Below are 18087 nucleotides of genomic sequence, written 5' to 3' on the forward strand. Positions count from 1 at the left end.
TAGCGAAGAGATCATGGAAATTCTATACAATTCAGATGGCAGTGACTATGAAAATTAATGGGACATTGATAATGAACTGAATGAATATATAGAACCTCTTGACAAAGACCATATCATAGCATCAGATGAAGCTGATGATGAAATATCAGAAGACACTGCACATTCACGTGAACAAGTAGAAGAAGAAGAAGAAGAAGAAGAAGAAGAAGAAGAAGACAAAGACACTGGAGATTTGTTTGTTTCTAGAAGTGTACTACAATTTAGTAGTGAACCACCAAAGGGTAGGCGGCATCGATGTCGCAACATTTTGAACATGACACCTGGCCCAGTGAATGATGGAAAAACAATGAAAACAATAACAGAGTCATTTATATTATTTATCTCACTGGAAATCGTGAGCATCATTGTAGAAGAAATGAACAGGGAAGCCAAACGAGTAATTTCTTTGTGGAATGCAGCTCATTCTTCGAACAAAACGACATGGAGAGGTATAAATGCAACTGAAGTGAACACTGTATTACCAATTCTAATAGGAGCTGGTCGAATTCATCGACATCGCACAAATGCTTCCAATCTGTGGGGAGGTAATGTTGCTTTTCGGCAACCATTCTTTTCTGCTGCCATGTCAAGCAACCGATTTTTGTCTATACTGAAATTCTTGCGATTTGGCAGCAGAGACACAAGACCACAGAGAATTGGAAAAACCAAGAACAAGCTGCAAGCCATCAGGGTAGTGTTCGACAAATTTCAATCTAACCTGTGGAAGAACTTCTATCCTTAAGAATACGTGACTATTGATGAACGATTAGCAATGTACTGAGGAAACCGCCATTTTAGGATTTGTATGAAGAGCAAGCCTGGCAAGTATGGCATTAAAATTTGGGTTTGTGCTGATGTGAAGACATCTTACTTATTACAGATCCAAATTTACACAGGAATGGTGAAAAATACTCGGGAAGTGAATCAAGGACAGAGTGTTGTTTTGGATCTGATGGAACCATTTCTGAATAACGGTCAGGGTGTAACAACTGATAATTTTCTTCACCAGTTTTCCATTGGCTGCTGAACTACTAAAATGAAACACAACATTGGTTCCGTTCCAATAAGAAAGAGATTCCGAAGGAATTCTTGCCAAACAGAAAGAGAGAAGTTCACTCTTCAATGTTTGGTTTCACAAATGACTTGACCCTAGTTTCTTATGTTCCAAGGATGGGTAAGGCAGTAATACTACTCTCTAATCAGCATAATGAGTGGTGAAGAAAGTGAACACAAACCCAAAATCATACTGCACTACAACAAAACCAAAGGTGCTGTAGATAATGGGGACAAAATGACAAGAGAATACAGTTGTGTTAGAGGAACGAGGCAGTGGCCACTAAGAATCTTCATGGAAATGATAGATATTGCAGCACTGAATGCATATATTCTGTACACTCAAAGATTTCCTGAATGGCAGAAGAATAACCGAAGCCGATGTAAACTCTTCACGAATGAACTGGCATTTGGACTCAGCAAAGGCAACATGGAAGAAAGAGCCAAAAATATCAATGGGCTTCATAAACATGTACAAGATACAGTGAAAACTCGTGGTATTGCAATTCCTGCAGCAGTGATCCACACCCAGTGTTCCAAGTTATCAACACGACGATGATGTCAAGATTGCAAGAGAAACAAAGATCGGAAAACAAGATTCTGTTGTGTAACGTGCAAGAAACCTGTTTGTAATATACACAGAAGAAACTGTTACTGTGAAGTGCAAGCAGTGCAAAAATGTACTCGACTGAAAAGTTGAAAAAAGTCCTGTTATTTTACTGCAGTGACTGTTGAGGTACATAGATACTAATTTTCTGTTAATTGAGTACTGAATTTAGTGACAGATATAAATTTTTTTTTGTACTTTGTATCTGTGATCTGATTAAATACTTCTAAAACCTGAAAAGCTGTTTTTCCAATACTAAACAAACCCATTCAATGGAAATAACAAAATCTGAGAACAAATATTGAAATAAAACACGAAACTCTTTTGGGGTACTCCAAATACTCCGCTTGGTAAAATAGAGGTGTGAAAAAGCTTGGTAACGGGAGGGTTAACGGAAATTACAGAAAACAAAGCTGGCTGGCCAAATGAACCTCATGCTCACAGAATGTAAATCCTGTTTCTTAATACTTGTTCCACAAGAAAACAGAGTGCATATGGTAGAAACGCCAGAGTATTTACAGGGGAACTCTTAGTGAACCCAGAAAATTGATGAGTCTACTGGATCAGATGATGTCATTTGTCCAATGCAGCAGTTCTTTTTCTTTACAAAGAAAAAGTCAGGACTTCCCAATTAATTCTTGCACTGCTGCAAAGAAGAGTGAAGCAAATAGTGTCAATGGTGTCAAGAAACAGTTGAAACCAGAATGAGATTTTCTCTCTGTAGTAAAGTGTGCGCTGATATGAAGCTTCCTGCAGATTAAAACTGTGTGCCAGACTGAGACTCGAACTCAGGACCTTTGCCTTTCATAGGCAAGTGCCTGCGAAAGGCAAAGGTCCCGAGTTCAAGTCTCGGTCTGGCACAGTTTTAATCTGCCAGGAAGTTTCAAACAGCTGAAAGTGTACAAAGCTCTAGTTAGACCCTCTTAACTATAAAACATTGCAGATCCCTCGAACAAACAACCATGTCAGTGGTTGGAAGAGAGCATGTGTCGCACGCATGTACAAGAAGAGTAGGGGAAGTGATTCACAAAACTGTCCAATATCCTCAATGTCCACCCCCAGTAGCTGAGTGGTCAATACAACGGACTGTCAATCCTAAGGGCTCAGGTTCGATTCCCAGCTGGGTCGGGGATTTTCTCCACTCAGGGACTGGGTGCTGTGTTGTCCTAACCATCATTTCATCCCCATTGACGCGCAAGTCGCCAAAGTGGCGTCAAATCGAAAGACTTGCACCAGGCAAACGGTCTACCCAACGGGAGGCCCTAGCCACACGACATTTCATTTCAACATACATTTGTCATGAAACTTTAGAACATATTCAGAGCTAAAATAATAAGATATATTAAACAGAATGACCTCTTTCATGCCAGCTAGCACAGATTCCGAAAACTTCTATAATGTAAAACTCAATCTGCACTTTTCTCATGACATCCAAAAAACACTAGATCAAATCAGTCAAGGTATATGTAGAACTTATTGGCTTTTGAAAAGCAATTGCTTCAGTACTGCACCTATGGTTATTATCGAAAGTAAGATTTCTAACTGAATTGAGGGTTTTTTGTTACAGTTGACACAGCAGGTTATCTTCGACGGAGTGACATCGACAAATGAAATCATTTCAATTACGCCCCAAGGAAATGTGTTGGACCCTTACTGTTCTTAATGTTGTATATTGATGATGTTGTAACTAATGGTAACCTCAGGCTTTTTGAAGATCATTCAGTTATCTACAATGAAGTATTATCTAAAAAGCTGCACAAATATTCAGTCAGATCTCGATAAAATTTCAAAGTAGGGCAAAGACTGAGAGCTTACTTAAAATGCTCAGAAATGTAAAATCTTGCACTTTGCAAAATGAAATATCATAGCATCCTATGACAATATCAATGAGTCACAGTTTGAAGCCATCCACTCATAAAAATATCTTAGTGTACTATTCATAAGTACATGAAATAAAACAGGCTACATCACAGGTACAGCAGCGGACATTGTTAGAATACAGGAAATACGGAAGCGTCCGATCCCACCCGTCTGCTTTGACCCATGACGTCACAAATATGGCGGAAACAAAAACAAACACACACACTTTCCACAAGAAGCCTAATGACACTAACGGGACAAGCGCGGGAAATGGGGTGTTTTGGGTGGGGGGCAAACTAAATGTAAACAAATTTAGACGCCTTGCGTAGCTACAACGTGTAAGTGAAGACAGCCATGCATGAATACCCACCCACCTCCCCAGGGTCGTAACCCCTGCAACCCATAGAAGATAAAGATGCTTCAGTAGCTGATTAGTGTTTGTCTTTTTTTAAAAAAAATCTCACGGGATAGAACAAACAGATCAGAAAGATAAATATAATAAACTAAAACAGAAATTCAAGGAAACAGATAATTAAAATAAGTAATAAGTGATTTTAAATTAAAAAAAAAAAAAAAAAATCTCACGAGATAGCACGAACAGATCAGAAAAGTAAATAAAATAAGATATAACAGAACTGGAGACAGCCACACTCAAACCAAACTCCGCGCTGTCATGACGTTACACACGACAACACCCTTACGTCCCAGGTCAAAGCCGACGCGTGGGATCGGACGCTTCTGTCGACCCAAATACATGGGAATTGCTATCAGCCTACAAAGGAGATTGCTCGCACAACACTAGTGGAATCCATTGTCGTATATTGCTCATGTTTGAAGGACCGATGCCAATACAGACTAACAGGATATACTGTACACAAATAAAGAAATGCAACACAAAGGGACAATTTTGTTATGACCCAAGCAAAGCATCATAGTTATGCTCAAAAAACTGAACTGTCACAGACACTTGAAGGTAGGCACCAACTAAGCATATATCGTGAAAGCCTACTTATGTCAACATGCATCCCACAATGGTTTGCAGAGTATGGATGAAGACATATAAAATATATACAGCCAACACACTAACAATGCCATATAACCAAGAAAGATTTGGAATGATGGCAAATGCCCTTTTGTTTGTTTTCGTCACTTTCAGTACAAACTCAACCAAATCATGATCGAGGTTACTTCCCTGTCAGTGGCCATTTTTCTCTCTCAGTAGCTATAACATCCCCCCCCTCCCCCCCCAACTACCATTGAGATGGGGCTGGGTTATGTGTAATCACACATACAAAAATAATATATTTGCAATTTATAACTGAGAGACCAAAGTGTGGTGAATTAAAATTATAACAGGTGATATAATTTCATTACAACATGGGCAAAATTGCAATAATGGCTATGAACATCACATTCAAATCTGTTAACATGTAAATAAAATGATCAATTGTAAGATATGAATATGGGGTATGTCACAACCATTGATCATTGAATCCATTAGTTATTTTTGACAGAATTGTATTTTTCCAAAAACTGCACAGATCATGATTACAAGTAATTAATACAGATTAAAATACTAGAACTTCTCCTTAGTAGTATTTACTCATATAATTAGTAAAAACACTTCCACTGAATTGGAACAAGAAATGTTCCAGCTTCCACTTATGTACTGCAACAAGTTTTCACAAAATGACCCAGAAATTATATCACAATCTTTCTGACAAAACTTTATCATCAACATTTTTGGTGTCAATCGTTGTGTTTGTATCACACGAAGGCATCTGGGCTGCAAATAACGATAAATCCCTCTTCATAGCGTACGCATCTTCGCCATCGGCATAGTACTTAGGTTCAATTTCAGAAATTGTGAATTTGAGCGTTGTTGTATAAAGATTTAGGGCAGCTCTGTTACTTTTCCTGACGTGTAATGATACATACTTCGCGTTAAAGCACTCAACCATTGCTCTTGATGCCTGGTCCATTAATTTCTGAGCCAGACCTAGTCTTCGATGGGAACGTTTTACCGCTAACGACGTAATATGACCATGTGGATTGTCTTCACTATCTTCTTCCATTTTAGCGAGCACGTAACCTACAATCTGCCCCTTTTCGTCTTCTGCTACGTAACTTAGTTGAGGCCATGATAAACCATGGTAAAAGTAATATTTCATTTGATAATTCTCTGGCAGACACAATAAATTACAATGCTGCATGTTCATCAGGTCTTCCGGTTTCGCGCATCGTATATTCATTTTGATTATTTTTAAATGTATTCTTCAATTACAAATTTTACACAGTTCAGGGCAACAGTTCGGAGTCGTCTGGATGAGAAAATGCGATCACTCTTTCCTGTATTTTCTTCTTGGTCGGGCAGGCCTTTGTTCAGCAGGAGGTGGTGGAGGTTCGTTCATGCCACCAAGCAATTCCCTTACAAAACGGAACCGCGACAGAAAGAGTTTCCACACGAGGTACCAACCTGTAACCGAGATAGTATTGGTCATTTGACATCGTTTGATATATAAGGAACACGAAGTCATACAAACAAAACAGCCCTCACCTATAACGACAATCAACAACACTAACAACAAGGCCGAGATCAGAGAGAATATTGCTAATAACAACTCCTTCATAGTAACAGAAAAACTAATTTCTATAAATCACTCCTTTTGTAAATATTTAAAAAATGCTAATTTGAATCATAACACCCAGTCGAATGAGGAGCATGCACTCATCACAGCAAACACGCCATTTTGATTACATAGAAAACAGCTGTTAGATTAGAAAAGTAATAATGTCTAAAGGAATGGGAAACTACCTCTTCAAAAGATTTCTGGCAAAAGTTATCACAGTACAAGAAAAGTACCACTGCACCCGTCTTTACCCTACACAATCATCGCAAACTGAACGTTCAAAGAGTCACATTATCGTCATAAACGATTCAACAAACGACTATCATTCGGCCGCGCGAAGCTTATATGTCGACTGGTCGATAACAATATTGTCGATAGAACGAGTAGTTGGAGCTGTTTGTGTTTATTTGCGGACCGGACTTCAGTGTTGTATTTGAAGTAACAGGTGTGTATCTTTTTAAATAAATCAACATAAAGAAGTATAATTAGATAAATTTCATTTAAAAGTACCTGTCGAAGATAGAGTGTTTTTCTCTGCAGTGCTATTTAACTGTTTTGTCAATTCTATGAATTTTTGCCAACTGGAGTAAAAAAAAAAAAATGCTTATTCTTTTTAGTGTTAACTATTACAGTTAAAGCAATTGAAAGACATTTATTAAAATTGTAACAGACAAAAAAGGTAAAAAGATCCACTCATTTCCATTTTTGGGAACTTTACTAGAAAAGATGTAATAACACCACTGTTATGTTTTGAACAATTTAAGAGGGGAATTATTTTCAGAGTAGTACAAAATAATTTGACGTAGTTGAGGCTCGACTGTATCACACGCAAAATTAGGATTTCGTAGTTTATATTTTCACGCATCACGTTCCATTGGGAGAACTGTGATAAATAATGTTGTTACTCTAATCCAAGCTATGTGAACACAGAAATGAAATTAGATAACTTCATTAAACTGTAGGCACTGCAGATGAAAACACACACTACTTTTCTGCCAGGAACAACCATTCCCGTAATAGCTGCAACACATTAAAACAAACTTTTCAAGTTATTTTAACTTGTATGTATTTATCGTATGTACAGTAGATATGGTCACTTTGTGCTCGTACATACATTAGGCCTACTGCTTTACCAACTTGTAAAATGAGCTGCAGTTAAAATAATAGTAATGATTCAAGGAAACCATTACAGCTGTATTAAAACACATTTAATGTATCACAACTGGTTTCGTTCTTTTAGAACATAGGTTACTGAGTTATGCTAATATTGTACCATAATATAAAAGATATGGTTGTTATATGTGACAAAATCGGGGAAACGATGGTCACTTAAACATTGCTGTGTATCTTAATTTTAGTACAAATGCCATGTTGCATGCACTTACTGCTTGCCAGACGGTCGGCAGAATGTTTATGTCATAATCATTTCCCGATTTTGTCATTAATGTCACATATAACAACTGCACCTTTTATGTCATGATACTGATGCAACTCGTTGTGGCACAAGAAATGAATGTTAATATAGCTAGGGTGGTTTTCATTAATCATCAGTGTTAGCGTCAGTCAACTATGGAGCTCAGCATTACAAAGAAGTTAAGACTTGTGACAAACAACAGAAATTGTTTTAAAGTTTGCCAGTTTTATTGGTTAAACTGTGCAGCAGTGTAACATAGTTGCATTCAAAAGACATCTTTCTTTTTACGTCTGCTTTCAGTTTTGCCAGATTTTGTTTGAAAATGAGTGACACAGTAGTAGCTGGGGCTCTCACATTTCACAACCTCCCATCAGATAGTATAATGAAGGTTTTATCTCACAAAATAGTTAATCAGGAGCCCTGTGTTATCTTAAAACTACATAAAGTACAAGATACAACTCTAAATTCTGTTATTGGTGGCAATTTATGAATAAGGTGTTGCTAACCTCCGTCAAGTGAAGTAATATTTAGTGCCTACAAAGGGACGAAGGGAAGAATGTAAATAGTAATGTGTTATGATGAGACCAAACTAATGTTAAATTCTTTACAGGTATGGCTGGGACAAGTGTTATCAAAGCTGTACCATCTCATGACCTGCTCAGTGAACTGCGAGCATTCCTTGCAGGAGCAACCAGGTCAGTGAAGACAAATCCATTAGAACTTGCACGCAGAGCACTGTCATTACTGAAGACTCTACCAGCTACAAGGGATGCTGTGCTTGAATACTTTTGTACATTATTTGAAGGTTCAGTTTCCAAATACATGAGTGAAACTGCAGCAGGGCAGAAGGTAGGAGAACACCATTTATACTACTGTGTGTTTTCCTTGTAATCATTATCTGTTATCCTGTGTATGTAAGGCATACTTAACACATACTTAATTTGGATAGAGAAATCAGTATTGCATTGTGTATGCATTTGCAAATGTTGCTGTAAACGTATAATCACTACAAAAAAAACATAGATTTTCTACACCTACATATATACTCTGCAAACAAATGTACGGTACGTGACCAAGGGTAAATCGTTCACTGTTTGATTTCTTATCCATTCCATTCACATATTGAGTGAGCAAAAAGTAATGGGTATACTTGGTTGTGGGTACTGTAAGTCAGCTTAGACCCTTGATGAAGTTGCGTTGTGCTGTGATGCGTTTGTTGCGGAATTAAAGTGAAATGTTTGGGACACCAGCTTTTGTACGTGTGGTTGGGGTATATTGGTATCTGGACTAGGGTTGAGCTGTACAGGTTAACTGAAGATTGGGATCTGGCTTTTATAATTGTGGAGAGGGGTTATTAGTATCCCAGTCTAGGGTTGAGCTACATATGTTTACTGGAGATTGGGATACCGGAATGTGTACTTGTGGGGGAGGGGGGGTGTTAATGGTAATATGACCTAGGGTTTAGCTATATAGGTTCCATGAATTCAATATTGTACTGCTGTGTATACTTCATTGCTATTTATTATTTGAAATAGTAAATGTAATAGTAACTCTGTCCCACATTTAGCAAAAGCAAAATATAGGCAGAAAAGATTATTCCGGTCTTGGGTTAAACTATTTAGGTTTACGAGAATTTGGGGTACCAGCTTTTTTAGTTGTATGTATCGTGGTCTAGGGTGAGCTGTATAGATTAACTGAAGTCTAGCATACCATTACCTTATGATGTGCTTTGTATGGTTTTATTAGGTTTTATTTTTTGGCAGTTTTGTGCGTTTAGTTTTTTGCAGTGTGTTGCACCATGTACAGAAATGTTGTTTTTGTTATTGAATTCTTAGTTCGTCCCTGCCCAAAACACATGCTTGCCCCACTAACTGCATTGGGTTTAGTCACTGAGCTGGTTTGTGAGTTATTTGTATTTTTGTGACTGTTATGATCAATATTTTGATGGCTATGTTGGATACACTTGAAATAGGGGTTTTTGATATGGCGATAATGTCATTGGTCAAAGCAGATGGGCGGTATTGCAGTCTCTGGTAATTCACCAATAGCTGTATATATGCCTCTCTTATCATATTCACATGATCCCTACTAAAGATATAAAATGGTGGCAGCATGGTGATTATACAGCCTTCTTTGAATAATGGTTCTCTAAATTTACACACCAGGGTTTTGCAAAAATAATGGCTTCTTTCTTCCAAGGATTTCCATTGAAATCCCCTGCGTCTTTATGTTGCATGCGGCTGGTCCCGGCGGAGGTTTGAGTCCTCCCTCGGGCATGGGTGTGTGTGTTAGTCCTTAGGATAATTTAGGTTAAGTAGTGTGTAGGCTTGGGGACTGATGACCTTAGCAGTTAAGTCCCATAAGATTTCACACACATTTTAACATTTTTTTTCTGTTGCAATTGTGTATGGTCTTCATAGGCCTGTTACAATCCTAGCAGTATGTGTCCGAATTTGTTCGATATCTATTGTCAAGCCGCCTTGATAAAGGCTCCAAATGTGGGAACAGTGCTCTAGAATTTGACAGACTAGTGTCTTCATTGCAGTTTTCCAGAATCCTTCCAACAAAACTTCCATTCACTTTCCCTAATACTTTACATGTTCATTCCATTTTTCTCTCCTCTTAGTCTGCCTTCTAAATGCTATGTGTCGTGTTGGCTACTTTTGGTGTCGGCACAAACACAGATAAGGAAGGAGAGAAGTTGCAATGGCTGGTGGCAGGAATCCAAAATGATCTGTACATAACACTTGAATATTAATAGAACACTTTATTTCTAAAAAGGAAAGAAACAAAATTTAACTTCTTGTTATGAGCGGTTTGATGTGATTCCTGTGCCTCTTAAATGCAATTACTTTGACAGAATATTAATACTTACAGAACGCAGATTAAGTATTGTCTTCCTATTACTCAGTACTGATGCTCTTGAAGTCTCTGACGGGACGGACCCTGACCAAGGATGGGCAGCTGGTAAGGTCGCTGAACTGTCTTCCTGGAGGTGTGGCACTGCTCGCCCTTTCCATTGGCGTGTGAGTCAGCACCTTCTTGATGGTGTTTCGCAGCTCTGCGCTGGTCAGAGTGCAGTCAAATGTTATAGGACTGCACATTGTTTTATGGTGTGCTCAAAATGTTCACCACTAATCTTGTACTCCAGTACTGTTGGGTTCTTTCTGTCTGTTATAAGCATTATCATACTTTCATCCACATTTAAAGAACATTGTCACTACTCTAAGTGCAATTTTTTCCCATGTTTTTCTCTGTTTCCACTGTAGAAATGACATCATTATGAAACAATCTTATAGTGTGGCTTATCCTTTCGTATAAATTCTTAATTTATATTGAGAACATCAGACGTCCTATTATGCTCCCGTGGAGAACAACCTTCGTTACTTTCATTTCTGTAGATCGTTCATTGTCTAGTATAACTTTTCTTTGTGTTAGTTGAATATTTATCAATCCAGTTACACACTTGGCAAGATACATCATTGGATCATATTTTGGCTAGTGGTTGACTATGTGGTATAGTGTCCAAATGCTTTTCTAAATCTAAGAAGGTAGAATCCACCTGTTTACTTACATATATTGCTTGTGAGATGTTGCATACGAATAAGGCAAACTGTGTTTCACATGATCAAACAATGGAAAATCAAGGATGGTATAACAAAAATGTTATGGAAAGGATAGACTGTTTATTCATCGACAGGGGCTGATGTTGAGTTACAGACAGACACAACAAAAAGACTTATACCTGTATATGGTGTGTTTCATATGAGTGCCTTTTCCTGAATCTGTGTTGATTCTTTAAGAGAAGCTTGTTTTCCACCAGAAACTTCATAATGTTTGAGTTCAGAATATGCTCTGGGATTCTGCGACAGACAGCTGCCAAAATAAGTCTTGCTAATTAAATATTAACAAAAAAGTGAGCAGGCTGCTGAAACACATCAAGGTAATTAAGTATTAGTAGAAAAATGACTGAATCAGAAAAAATTATTACATACATTTATAATACAATCACAGTTGACACATTCCATATGAAATGGACAAATTAAAGATGTCAGGGATATTTATCTGCAATTCCATACATTTGGTCTTATACTCATTTTGTAAGCAGGAGTGCCCTGTACTCTTTTCCAGTCATGCAGGACCATTCATTGCACAGGAGATTTTCAATAAACATGACCTAGGAAAGGAGCTAATCCCACAATGTATTCAGTGTAAAATCTAACTGGAATTCCACCAATCCCTGGTATCTTCTTCACATTGAGTAGTCTTAATTGTTTTTCGGTATTGGGGCCACTAATATCAATAGCTGTTATTTATGAATCTGTGGAACAGTCAAACAATGACATAACAGTATTCCTTTGCCTAAATACATATTAAATGTGGAATTTCATATTTCATTTTCTTTCTGCTATTTTAAGTTTCAGCAACAGATAAATGTCATACAATATGCATCTATTTAATGAACTGTCTTTTTTTTATTTTTTAATAACCCAAGAAACAGTTTACTGAATAAAATATTCTGTTGGACAACTACAATTTGTGTCTTCAGTTATAAATATGAAATTGTTCTTCTAATTGTGTGTGTAATTTATGTAGTGAATCCTGTTAAATGTATGTGATAAGTGGCAAACAGAAGGTCTTTAGTCTTAATTCATTCAGTGACAGAATAATCAGTTTACTTAAATTGCCATGATAGAGGACAACCACAGCAGTTAGTGCAAGCATGTTGAAACACCTCTTCACTAATGCAGAACTACTAAAATTTATTAATGCCATTTTTGTGTTTGAGGAAAGCATAAAGTTTCTATTAGTGGTTCAGTTATATAACTCTGCTCTGACAACAGGTTATTTTGTCATTAGTGTCATTTTGTGCACGCATTATTAAAATGTACAATTATTTTGACATTTTTTGATTTCATTAAACTGATCCATATGGCTGGTATTTACAAGAAGGCCTAGAAAGTAACTGTAACACTTGTTTTTATGAAAATTTATTGTGACCTCTTCTTAAAGGAAGCTTTCAAAACTTGTGTTAGTTGGTTAGCTACATATTCCATTGAGCATATGAATGAGTTTTTTTTATTGAAATTATGTGGAATGAGGCAATTTACAGGATGTGTATACATGATAATATATATAATTAATGAAGATTTTATTTTTCCGTCTTACTCAGGCAGCTACACTTAAAACTAGTCTTTTTACATTATACTAGTTTTTAAATGAAATTTTGTCCATGGAATAGAAAAGGACATATCCAGAAGAAATGATTTTAGGTTACATTTCAAACTTGCTTTGTTATCTGTCACACATTATGTTATTGGGTAAAGATCAAAAATGTTTGTTGCTAGCCTGTGACATCTTTAATAATGGGTAATAAAGGCCATTTTTCCCTGTTATGCTGTGGACATGGACATCATTATGATTCTCGAATTGTGATGGTTAATTTATGATGAATTTTATTTGCGACTATTACAGTACCTAACACCTCAAAGAGGTACCTGTAAGATGACCGTTGGTGAACACCGCATATTATTTTTACTGCTTACTTTTGTGCAGTTAATACTTTCATTCTGAGTTACCCTAGAAAATTATTCATTAATATTAGGAGATTGATTTGTTTGTCCCCAAGACTAGCATTTATGCGAAGGGCAGAAGTAGCTGAGCATAACTGTTTAAGGACTCAGAAAAATGCTTCTTCCAGGTAAAGTTTTCATCAGTATGCACACCCAAAAATTTGGAGCATTCTACCCTGTTTGATGGCTGCTGTTTGTGTGCTATATCAATTGTTGGTATGACTGTTAGTTGTACGGAAATGAATGTAGGTGTTTTCTCAAAAGTTACTGAATTACAAAATAATTCTATGAGTAACACCACTAAGAATCTCTTCTGTTGCTTTCTTTCTAATTGGGTTTATCATAGCACTAGTATCATTAGCAAAAGCACCAGTTCCGTTTCATAAATGTGGAAGGTAATGCACATATTTAAAGAATAGGAGTGGACCCGAAATTGAACCCCGTGGGATGCCCTTCATGATTTCTCCACAGTTACTAAAATTTTTTCTCCTTCCAACTTTGTTTGAATTATTCAGTGCAACTTTTAGCATTCTATTTGTTAATTATGATTCAAACAAGTTGCTTTTAAAGCCATCAGTTCCATAAAACTTAGTTTTTCTAAGAGAACAGGATGATCTGTGCAATCAAGCAACTTGGAAGGACCGCAAAAAATACCAACTGATGATATTTTATTATTTAAGGCCTGTAGTATTTACTGAAAGAGCAATGTTATTTAAATTTTTCTTGTCATTGTTCTTAATATTTTAATCTGCCTGGAAAAATTCTCTGTGCCAGTTATTCATTACATGTATCACTAAGGGCATTATATATTAAGTTAGAACAATCCGTCAGACTTGTGTTTGAAATTCTGTCAGTTCCACCTGAGCTTTTGTTTTTTAGAACTTCTTTAACTCTGTTAATTTCAGTAAAAGGTATTAGTATTATGTTTAATTGTTTGAAGTTTTGTGGGCTGATATTTTTAATACATTGTCTTCAAGTGAACTATTTGATCCTATTTTTGCTAAATGCCTTTTCCGAAAACTACCTAGAACCGATAGTTCAGAACCACACTCATGATGGAAACACGTTAGATCTGATTGCCACAAACAGACCTGAGTATTTGATGTAGTCCACATTGGAACTAGTATCAGTAACCATAACACAGCTATAGCAACAAGGAATACCAAAACACACAGGATAAGTAAAACAAGCAGAAAGATTTACGTGTTCAGCAAACTAGACAGAGAAATAATATTGTCATACCTCAGTGAGGAACTGGAAACCTTTAGCTGACAGGAACATGTAGAGATAATATGGCTTAAGTTTAAAAGAGTAGTTGACCATGCACTGGATGGATATGAACCCAATAGAACAGTTCATAATGGGAGAAACTGTCCATGGTATACAGTAACTGGGGGGGGGGGGGGGGGCTACTGCATGAAAAGCATAATACAAAGCATAGGGCTGTAGATAGAGGGATGCTGAATGAAACAAGTTTGGCAGTCAAGAGAGCAATACATGAAGCCTTCAGTGATTTCTGTAGCATATTATTGTCAAATGATCAAAGAAATTGTGGTCACATGTAAAGGCTGTTAGCAACACTAAACTCAGTGTCCCCCATGGACGAGACTGGAACTGAAGCTGAGAGTAGTAAAATGAAAGTAGAAATGCTTAACTCTGTCTTCAAATGTTCCTTTACAGAGAAAAACCCAGGAATATTGCCCCAACTTGATTCTTGTACCACTGAAAAGATAAGCGAAATAGGTATTGGTGTCAGTGGCATTGAGAAAAGCTGAAAACATTACAACTGAACAAATCCCCGGGCCCCAAGGTAATCTCTTTTAGATTCTTACCCAAATCACAGCTCAGTTAGCTCCCTCTGTACTTTGTAACCTGTTGTTGATCCTTCAAACAAAAAACTTTGCCCAGTAGTTGAAAGAAAGAACAGGTCACACCTGCTTTCAAGATGGACAGCAGAAGTGATCCACAAAACTGCCTTCCAATGTCCTTAGCATTTATTTGTTGTAGAATCTTATAAGATATTCTGAGCTCAAATATAAAGGTGTATCTCGAATGGAATGACCTGCCAAACACCATGGATTTCGAAAATGTAGAACATGTGAAACACACCTAGCACTTTTTTCATGTGACATCCTGAAAGCCACAGGATAAGGAAGCCAGGTAGATGCAATGTTTCTGAAAGGGATTTGACTCAGTACCATGCATATACTGCACATCAAAAGTACGATCGTTAGAGTGCATTCCATAAGTAATGCGACCCGTTTTTTTCTGACGCAATGGTACACCACAGCGTGTTGTAACTGGCTGGGCTAAGTGGATGGGGGTGTTAGCTTCAAAATGCTTTGTCTCATTTGGCTGCAAGCTGCTGGAGAGTCAGGATGTGCATTTCCGTCAACCCTGTTTTGAGTTTATGTAACATAGCACAACGGATCATTCTGTAGAGCAACGGTACGCTATCAAATTTTCCGTTAAACTTGGGAAGTCCGCTACCGAAATGTCTCCATTACTTCAGCATGCCTTTGGGACTGATTGCTTGTCCAAATCACAAGTTTTCCAATGGCACAAGTCATTCATGGAGGGCTGAGAGGAGATAACTGACGAACCTCGCAGTGGACGGCTATCAACCGCACAAGTCGACAAAAAATGTGACACGTGTGCGCGGTTGTTTGAACTCTGACAAATGACTGAGCCTTCAATTGATAGCACAAACTCTAAACATGTCAAAAACAACCATTTTCTGCATTGTGACTAAGATTTGAACGTGAGAAAGGTGTGTGCCAAACTCGTCCCAAAAGTGTTGACCGACGAACCCGAGCACATGCGAGTACTTCGGTGCTGAGAAATGTTGGGAATGTGTGAAAATGATCCTCATTTTTTTAAACTCAGTTATCACTGGCGGTGACTCGTGGATTTTTTAGTACGACCCTGAGACAAAAAGGCAGAGTTCAGAGTGGCACACCCCATCGTTGACCCATCCCAAGAAGGCATGCATGAGCAAGTCGAGGATCAAAACCATGCTCATTGTCTTCTTTGACATCAGAGGCATTGTCCACCATGAATTCATACCTACCGGAACTACAGTGAACTCAGCTTTCTACTTGGAAGTGTTCAAAAGACTGAAAAGGAGGGTCTCGCGCTACTACCGAAGTGACATCAAGGACACGTGAAAAAGTTCACCACGACAATGCGCCGAGTCATGGTGCCTTCATTGTCAACGACTCCCTGTCCAGGACCAAGACCCCATTGGTTCCCCAGCCTCCCTACAGTCCTGACCTGGCTCCCGCTGACTTTTTTTTTTTTTTTTTGTTTCCTCAGTTAAAAGGAGCCATGAAATGAAAACATTGGGACACAATTGAAAGCATCCAGGCACATGTTACATCAGCTCTAAAGGACATTCCGGAAAAGACATTCCAGGATGCCTTCCAGGCATGGAAACACCGCCTCCAGAAGTGTATCGATGCAAGAGTGTGCTATTTTGAAAATTTTTGATTATTTGTACGAATATATTCAATAAATGATTTTTTATGAATTTGGTCACTTTACTTATGGAACGCACCTTGTATGGGGTATCAGATGAAATATGTGACTGGATTTAGGATTTTTGGTAGGGGGATGCAGCATGTTATCCTGGGTGGAGAGTGGTTGACAGATGTAGAAGTAATTTCAGGTGTACTCTAGGGGAGTGTTTTGTGTGCCTCGCTGTTCAGTTTGTGAAGCAAGCTGCAAATCATTCCCCATTCTGAAATCTTATCAAGCTACAACTGAATGTTGGTACAGCTTTTCAGACTTTACTTCATCGTAGAGAACTGCATCATCTGTGAAAACTATGAGGTTATTATTTCAATTGTAAGAATAACCTCAGAGTTTTCACAGATGATGCAGTTCTCTACGATGAAGTAAAGTCTGAAAAGCTGTATCAATATTCAGTTGCAGCTTGATAATATTTCAGAATGGGGAATGATTTGCAGCTTGCTTTAAATGTTAAAAAACCATAGCATCCTATGAACGTAATATTGTGAGTCACAGTTGGAATCTGTAAACTCGTACAAATACTTGGATGTAACATGTGGTAGAGATATGAAGTGTAACAATCACATAGGCTCAGTTGTGGATAAGGCAGGTAGCAGGCTTCAGTATATTGGTAGAATACTAGAGAAATACAATCAGTCTACAAAGGAGATTGATTGCAAATCACTTGTTCCATCCATCCTGGAATATTGCTCAAGTGTGTGGAACCCATACCAAGTGGGACTATCAGAGTGTATTGAACATTACTGAGAAGGACAGCATGAATTGTCACAGGTTCGTCTGATCTACCGGAGGGTGTCACTAAGATGTTGAAAGAACTGAACAGCCAAACTCCTGAATATAGACAGAAACTATATCGAGAAGGTACTGACAAAGTTTCAAGATCTGGTTTTAAATTATGACTCCAGGAATATACCACGGACCCCTGCATATTGCTCCCATAGGAACTATGAGGATAAGATTAGATTAATTACAGCACACATAGAGGTGTTTAAATGGTCAGCTTTCCTACACTCCACATGTCAATGATATGGGAAAAGGCCCTAATAACTAGTATAATGGTGTGTACCCTCTGCCATCCACTTCACAGTGGTTTGCTGAGTATAGATGTAGATGTAGATAGAAACACCAACCCACAATCTTTACATTTTTCTGCCAGACTCACTAATCTATGGCAAAATCTACATTTATCACACGTGACACTACTTTTACAGTAAACCAAAAAAGCACTAACACACTTAAACTGAAGTGAAGTAAGAATTAGTGAATACTTATCTTCTGATGAGTTGCGTTACTATCTTCTGGGAATGAAACTTCCTGGCAGATTAAAACTGTATGCTGGACCAAGACTCGAACTCGAGACCTTTGTCTTTTGTGGGCAAG

The 18087-nt window shown here is 37.8% G+C and overlaps 2 protein-coding genes across 3 annotated transcripts in view; one reads left to right on the top strand and one right to left on the bottom strand.

Moving 5' to 3' along the window:
- Nucleotides 1-5060: 5060 nt before the first annotated feature.
- On the bottom strand, nucleotides 5061-6523 carry LOC126474090 (N-alpha-acetyltransferase 10). The gene is made up of 2 exons (XM_050101504.1): nucleotides 6375-6523; nucleotides 5061-6035 (listed from the first exon to the last, which is right to left on the bottom strand). Exon 2 carries the CDS (start codon nucleotides 5809-5811, stop codon nucleotides 5266-5268), a length of 546 nt encoding a protein of 181 aa, XP_049957461.1. The 5' UTR covers nucleotides 5812-6035; nucleotides 6375-6523; the 3' UTR covers nucleotides 5061-5265.
- Nucleotides 6524-6567: 44 nt separating this feature from the next.
- The window catches only part of LOC126475458 (integrator complex subunit 5), a 127567-nt gene continuing 116047 nt past the window's right edge, over nucleotides 6568-18087 (top strand). The window contains exons 1-2 of one of the 2 annotated variants that reach the window (XM_050103336.1): nucleotides 6568-6634; nucleotides 8214-8452. In XM_050103336.1, the coding sequence (XP_049959293.1) occupies nucleotides 8216-8452 (237 nt within the window). In that variant the 5' untranslated portion in view covers nucleotides 6568-6634; nucleotides 8214-8215. The remainder of the gene's footprint in view (nucleotides 6635-8213; nucleotides 8453-18087) is intronic. The other variant, XM_050103337.1, reaches the window with a different exon arrangement.

Source organism: Schistocerca serialis, chromosome 4, assembly GCF_023864345.2.
Source record: "Schistocerca serialis cubense isolate TAMUIC-IGC-003099 chromosome 4, iqSchSeri2.2, whole genome shotgun sequence".
In the NCBI taxonomy this organism is placed as follows: domain Eukaryota; kingdom Metazoa; phylum Arthropoda; class Insecta; order Orthoptera; family Acrididae; genus Schistocerca; species Schistocerca serialis.